Consider the following 7,812-nt stretch of genomic DNA (forward strand, 5'->3'; position numbering starts at 1 on the left):
GAGTGTTAGTAAGTACAAAGAGGTTTATGGAGTAAATATAAAAAGACGTTTTAATTATTTACCATACCTCTGGTTTATTTATATTTATATTTATTTATCATATCTCTTTTATTTACCATGGTATTTGGCCCACAGGCTTGGTAATAATTAGATGTTGATTTCTATTCCTATTTGATATATTTTTATTTAATTACCACACCTCTTTATACTTCTTTTGTGTTTATTTATTTACCATGCCTCTTTTTTGAGTGTTCGTAAACCTAATTATATTTTAAATTTATATTGTGTTTATACATAATAATAATTAGATTTATTAGGTGGACTGAAGCCCCCAATTTAAAAACCTGAAATCTCCCTTTAATTGTGTGCTGGAACATAGGGATGAGCAGGAACAAAAACATTTTTCTTGGCAAGCAATTACGTTGGCCACTCATTATCCCAAAAATATGCAATAGTTACAATGAAAGTCCAGATGATGTACTGGATGCCTTTCATACTATCATTCGGAGGTTATAGACAAAGCTCATACATGGGCCTACTTTGACGTTCTGCACAGGACTAGGGGTGTGGCAAAGGCATCATACTATACTTATTCGAGACACATATATTCCATATATGCATGGGGTTGGGTGCTAGCACAAATAACCTCGGAGAGCTCCCATCGCTTAGTCATCTTTTATACTTTGCATTAAACAAAACAACAAACATTTACAAGTTTTTGGGGACTCTAAGATTGTTACTGCATTTCTACATGTCGTGCTCACACACTCAAAACCATATTAGATGATGCTTTGTATTTAAAAATTACATGTTCTCATATCTACAAGGAGTTGCAGATCAAATTTCTAAAGAGGCAACACACCATCCCAGAGGGGAATGGTTGATCTGTGAGCATAGACAGGAGTAGATCTACCAGTACTATCACAGACCATACATTGATCAGGACCTGCAGAGAGGGAAGAATATTTCTTGCCTGTATCTGTATATGCTTATAGATACAGGCAAGAATACCTTCCTCAAGGCTTTTTGTAAAGACTTTTATAGATCTTAACAAATTACAAATTAGTTTCAGCTTTTTATCTCTTGACTACTGAACATTAAATCACCGAGGGTGAAATTTTAATAAATTTTTGAATTTTGCATATATATTTGTATATGCTTACAGATACAGGCAAGAATACCCTCCTCAAGGTTTTTTGTAAAGACTTTTACATATCTTAACAGATTACAAGTCAGCCCTAACTTATTTTCAGCTTTTTATCTCTTGACTACAGAACAGTAAATCACCGAGGGTGAAATTTTGATAAAATTTTTGAATTTTTGTATATATTTGTATATGCTTACAGATACAGGCAAGAATACCCTCCTCAGGGTTTTTTGTAAAGACTTTTACAGATCTTGACAGATTACAAATGACTACGGTCACTTGCTCTGCATATGCCTATGGCATCTACAACATGTAATTTTCCTTATAAATGAAAATTACGATACTTTTCCCTGGGAAAAAAATAAATAATAATTAGATTTATTTTTAAATACAGTTGACATTAGATTAAAAATGTTAAATGTTAAATGTTAAACATTACATGTTTATGTGAGATCTACAGAAAGAGAGTTGAATTCACCATAGATTCAATGAGCATATATGACATGCACTATAACTCCAAAATTGCAGTTGGTAAAGTAAATCATCAATCTTATCTCTACACTTTTTTTTTTTTTGAATTTGTTCCTTAATAAAATCCCACTTTACTACTAATGCATGAAAATGATGAAAGTGGAATTTAGCATGAAAGGTTTGGAGACTTAAATTTTACGCGCTTGCCATATAATTTTCTCATGGAGTTTATGAAGGATGTGCTCTTGGAAATAATCCACATGAAAAGTTTGGGAAGGGGCATGCATGGAGGGCCTCCTCTTCCTTGGAGCTTGATCTTATGTGGCCATTTATAGATCCTTCCATAGGAAAAGTCAATTATGTACTCACATTCATAGATGATTGCACAAGATACACATGGTTGTTCTTTCTCAAACTCAAATATGAAGTGTTTGATCATCCAAAGATTTCAAAGCACATGCAAAAAAATAGTTTGGAAAGATGATCAAGATACTCTATACATATATGGGGGGTGGGTATGTCAAAAAGGATGTCCAACATTTTTGTGATGAAGTAGGAATATAGTCGCAACACGTAGTTCGTTACACTTCATAACATAACGTGGTAGCTGAGAGGAAGAACATATCCTTGAAAGAGATGGCCAATTGCATGTAAGGTCACTTCCTTCAAAATTGTGGAATGAAGAAATAAATTGTGCTTCATACATACAATGTAGATCTCCCCACAAATTTTATATAGGAAAAACACCTTTTGAAGCATGGAATGGCATGTAACCGAGAGTTACACATTTTTAGATTTTCAAATCTCATGCACGAGACACGTTCATGCATAAAAGAGGAAGTATTTAGAGCCTCAAAGCAAAGAGTGCATCTTTGTTGGATATCTAGAAGGTTTAAAGGGATACACACTACTATATATTTCAACGGAAAAACTCTTCATTAAGAGGAGTGTCTACATTGATGAAATTCCCCTGTATGCATCGAATGAACAACATACAAAAACTTTTGTGCTTCCTCCTGTAGTAGATCTAAGAGATGATGCATCTTGTCGTTTAGATCATATTTCAGATCCGAGTTTCGAAGTTGATTCAGAAGATCATGGGCATGCATGTGAAGATAAAGATTCCCAACCACTTTTGACAATTATTAAGTGGTGCCACATGAATGATCTCTTAGATGATACTACCACAAGATCTCATGTTGAAGAAGCACCTTGTGCAGTCACAACTACAAAACTAGTTATGCCCATGCATTTATACATGGTTATAGGTTTCGACCCTCAAACTTATGAAGAAGTTGTAGGGAATCCTTTTTGGGAAGTAGCTATAGATGAGGTGTACAATTGCCACATCAAGTATCAAAATTGGGACTTTGTATCACTTCCTTTAGATCATAAGCTTGTCAAATTCAAGTGGGTCTACATGACAAGAAAGTAGTTAATGGACTTGTGAGCGGAAACAAAGCAGAGTTGGTGGCCAAAGGCTTTCAATGGGTTCATGACATCAATTATGATCAAATCTTTGCTCTAGTTGCCAAAATGGACTCTATTTAGTTAACTTTTGTCATTGTAGTATCAAGAAGGTGGGAGGTTCACCACATGGATGTGAAGAATGCATTCTTGACAATGCTCTCAAAGAGTAAATTTACTTGGAGTAACCACAATGGTATGTAAGGAATTCATCTTTAGTTTTCCCTCTCAAGAAGTCTCTCTATGGCCTTAAGTAGGCACCTAGAGAATAGTAAACTAAAATTGATTCCTATATACTCTCTCAACATTTCGTTTGACGTAAATATGATCCAAAAGTTTATATGCTAAGAAAGTCTGACTCTATGTTTCTCATAGTGCTCTATGTAGATGATGTACTAATCATAAGTAGCTTAGCTTTGCATGAACTTGCATGATCACATTGCATGACATGTTTGCCATGTCAAAACTGCTTTGCATGACACATTTGCCATGAAAAATATGGGTCTATTACACTTCTTTCTTGGACTAGAAAACAACCAGAATGATTCAGGGATCAAAATTTCTTAGGCCAAGTATGTGAGAGATCTCTTAGTTCGCTTTTATAGTGACCGAATACAAGCTAATAGCTACACCTTTCTTATCAATGGTACACCTTGAGGATGGAAATAATAGATCGTTGGTTGATTACACCATGTAAAAACAACTTGTGGGGAATCTCCTCTATCTCACTCACTCTCTTCTAGATATCTCATATGTAGTAGGTGCAATTTCCAAATACATGCAGGAGTTGCATGAGTTGCGTTGGAAGGCTTCCAAACACATACTCATATATGTCAAGGGAACCATCAACGATGGGATTCATTATGCATGAAGATGTACTTTGGATCTCATTGGCCACACTAATTAGATTGTGATGGCGATAACATTGGTCACAAGTCCGCTTCAGGATATGTATTCAATTTGGGTTCCATCCCCATTTGTTGGTCTAGCAAAAAAAAATCCCCTATTGTTTTATCATCAACAAAGGCCCAATACAAAGGTGCAATCAATGTTTCCATCCAAGCCATTTGGTTGCAGAACTTCCTCACTGAGCTTGGTATCGTATTTCAACGTCAACTGTCATCTCGCGTGCCAATCAAAGCACACTAAAGCCTTGTAGAGATCCAATGCAACAACAAAAAACAAAACACATCAAGATCCACATGCACTACATCCAAGAATCAGTACGTTATGAGGTTGTCGACTTGTAGTATTGTGCCACTTCTGAACAAACTACTGACATCTTCACGGAGACTTTCATTGAGCAGAAGTTTCACTTTCTATGAAACGACCTTGGGGTAAAGGACATAACTTCCTAGCAGTTGTATTTCTTTTTCATTATTGTATTTTGAGGGGGGTATTGTTCCCATGTGGTTTTCCCTCTTTTGTCTTCTTGCAGTTATTCTATGTTACTTAGATGCATTGTAAAAAGGGTACTATACATGGCTTCTTGCGAGGACCCACTCTCTATGTTCTCTTTCTCTTTAGTAATGCTTAAAGGGTGGGGTAGGGGGATGGGGGGGTGTTGTGAGGGTATATTAGAGATAACATACACTTCCTTGTACTTTAGTTAGACATGCGAGTGGAGTTATGCATGAAAAAATTGTTATTATCGCCAAGAGGGAACTCCACAAGTGCATGCATGGGTTTTATTAATCTCCACTTGACATGAGACAATTAACTGATGAATGCATGACCACTTGGTTAGGACTAGGTGTCAATTTTCTTTAGTTAATTAACACCTAGTCCTATTTAATTGGAAATGCAATGATTAGTCAATTGTCTCATGTCAAGTGGAGATTAGTAAAACTCATGCATGCACTTGTGGAGTTCCCTTTTAGTGATAATCATGAGGTTCCCATGCATGACTCTAGTCACTAGTTTAATTAAAGTACAATTAAGTGTATGTTATTTCCAATTTGGTATCCAACTAGATCCAATTTGTGCAAGTTCAACCACAATATAAACAAATATTATGTTAATTTGTACGAATTCTACCTACTTATCTCTGGATCTCATCTCTAAAGTTATATATTCTGATATCGAGAAATTCGTCGAAAATTCTTGATGTTGGTGTTTTCAGTCATGTCAATCTCATCCTTAATCACAAAATTCAATAGATTTATTGAAATGCTCTTAAAGTTCACTTTTTAGATAGTAATATCATAAGGAATCCTAAAATTTGATAAATTTTGGGTCATTGTTTCCATTTTTTTAGTTGGTGTAAAAGAGGGATGGTAGAGGATGTGTGGATAGTCATCGAGTAAGGATCAATGGATATGGAGCCATTGGAGATTTAAAGATCATTTGATAAACGGGTGATCCACATTCATCTACTCACTTCTTTTCCAAGTAAAAATTCTAGGGTTTCAGTTGACTTTCCACATTCATTCATTTTGAAAAGGTTGGTTCATATGTTTTCTTTCTAGTGTTGTTAGTTTTAATGTTGAATAGAAGAATGATCTACTCACTTTGATTGATTGTGGGAAGTTTAATTCGTTTGTTTTTTTTTTCTTGTGGAGTTAGTTTTAATGTTGAATATAAGAATGATCTACTCAAGAGTGGGATGTTATCACCTGGATTGATTGTGAGATGTTATCACCTGGATTAGATTTGAATCTAAGACCAGATGAGAAGTAAACCCCACACAAACCAATTAATCTACACCTCATCAATAATTCACTTTAAAAAATCATTATCAAAATTAAATTTTTTGTTTTCTTCTGTTGATTTTAGCTCTAAATAGTTCTGCTCTAACCTATGAAATGGGTTCTAGCCCCTCTTCATCTTGATGCCATTGGCAACCCTCCAACAAGATCCCTGACCGTTGTTAGGAAAATGTTGGGTATTTGATAAGATCATCAACTCAGACGTGCAAGGGTTCGAATTCGCTTCGATAAGTGCAATGCCTAAAAAAACACCTAAGAAGAGTGTGTTGCAGGTCCCTATTAAAAGAAATATTTATCTCATACACGACTCGAGAACATAGATGATACGTTCTAACAGACCTTTGTAGCACTTTGAAGTAGACAAATGCGCTCTCTCTATGGGCTAAATGTTTTATCCATGGACAAATTCAGTGATGGCAGCGTGATCTTAGGTTGACCAATCCATCCATTTACTAATGCGCGATGAGGTGCATGGATAAAATATGTGCATAACTCTGTCAGAGAAATATAATCCTTATCGAATTCGACTCCCGAGGAAGTAACTTCTTAAGGATGTCTGGGATTTAGTTGGAACATATAAATTCCATGAACATATTCCAGAATCTGAAAATAAAATTCCATGAACATATTTCCAGAATCTGAAAATAAAATTACGCAAAGATCATAGTTATTGATAAAGGGTGCCTTATATTTACAGCTTTGAGATTGTGTGGTGGCGAGTACTGATGGATAGAATTTTAGGTTTTGCATGTCACTTGACACGTTTTAGCTGTTATGACACGTTGCTTCACCTAAGGTGTGAAGAATGTCATGAATCGGCTGTGTCGGGGCAGAATTTTGTATAAGAAAGGGGTCACTGACCACCCCAATTCAGCAATTACGACTAGGGTGTAAGCTGAAACTGATTAGTTCAGGTCAGTGAAGAGTGTGTTCTTGCGTTTTGATTTGTTAGTTTGGTGTGTAAGTGAGGATAGGAAAAAGATGGAGCAGCAGCAAGATCGAACACAGCTGGACGCCAAAGCGCGGGAGGGAGAGACTGTCGTACCCGGTGGCACAGGAGGGAAGTCCCTCGATGCCCAAGAGCGTCTTGCTGAAGGTACTGATTTGCCTTAAGTTTTGAAAAATATTTCATTGTGGTGTAATAATAATATATTACTGTTATGATGATTTGTATTGAATTGCAGGGCGTAGCAGAGGAGGCCAAACTCGAAAGGAGCAGATTGGCAGCGAAGGCTACCAGGAGATGGGCCGCAAAGGAGGGCTGAGCTCAGCAGGAGCTCCCGGAGGAGAAAGGGCCGCTGAAGAGGGGCGTCCCATTGACGAATCCAAATATAGACAATCCTGAACTACTGCCTCTATTACTACAATGTCAAATATCAGCTATGTTGAGATTTCCATTTACTCAAACTGTACTCCATCTTGGTTTGGTCATTTTGTTAAGGTTTCAAGCTCTATCGCTCTATGATGAGTTTCTGTGTCATCTTCTCTTTTTTCCCGAGCTGAAGAATTTCCTTTCTTTGTTACTTTCTGTATCTCTACTTTTTGTTCAAAGCTGACCGGCCAAGCGTCTGTTGTGTCTGTGGTATCAGTGTCTGACATGTTCACGTTGTATAGACCGTAGTTCATATAATAATGAAATATCACATTCTCTTTTACTGGTATGCTCTTGATTTGCGGTGTTTCTTTTCGGTGACGTTGTGTATCGCTTTGTGGCATCGATATTCAAATAAAATCGAACTTTTTGAATTTAATTTCAGATGGTGTGCTTCTTTTTGGGATTGATTTCTTACATATCTGTAAGAAGTAGCTATCTGTTCACTGTCCGTAAAGTCAATTTTAACAATAAATATAATCACTATTTAAAAAAATATTTTCAACATTTCTAAGCTGTGTCTTTAACATGGGAGTCAATCAATCAACCACTGTTTCCCTATTTTCCCTATTTTAAGTATATATTCTTTAATCACGCACTCTTTTACACAAGTATTTCTACGCATATATTTTTTAACACTAAACTCA

The 7,812-nt window shown here is 36.2% G+C and overlaps 1 protein-coding gene across 1 annotated transcript; it reads left to right on the forward strand.

Annotated features, from left to right (window-relative positions):
* Positions 1-6,651: 6,651 nt before the first annotated feature.
* Positions 6,652-7,454, forward strand: LOC149218478 (em-like protein). Its single transcript, XM_089382402.1, has 2 exons — positions 6,652-6,889; positions 6,978-7,454. Exons 1-2 carry the CDS (start codon positions 6,775-6,777, stop codon positions 7,136-7,138), a joined length of 276 nt encoding a protein of 91 aa, XP_089238528.1. The 5' UTR covers positions 6,652-6,774; the 3' UTR covers positions 7,139-7,454.
* Positions 7,455-7,812: the final 358 nt, after the last annotated feature.

The sequence above is a fragment of the Pinus tabuliformis genome, chromosome Q, assembly GCF_031772625.1.
Source record: "Pinus tabuliformis cultivar Carrire ecotype Pingquan chromosome Q, CPIR1, whole genome shotgun sequence".
Classification (NCBI taxonomy): Eukaryota; Viridiplantae; Streptophyta; class Pinopsida; order Pinales; family Pinaceae; genus Pinus; species Pinus tabuliformis.

Excerpts from the sequence above, each read along its gene's own strand:
- LOC149218478 (XM_089382402.1), top strand. The coding sequence starts at position 6,775 with ATGGAGCAGCAGCAAGATCGAACACAGCTGGACGCCAAAGCGCGGGAG. Across the intron at positions 6,890-6,977 it reads CCAAGAGCGTCTTGCTGAAG|GGCGTAGCAGAGGAGGCCAA; the intron begins GTACTGATTTGC and ends ATTGAATTGCAG.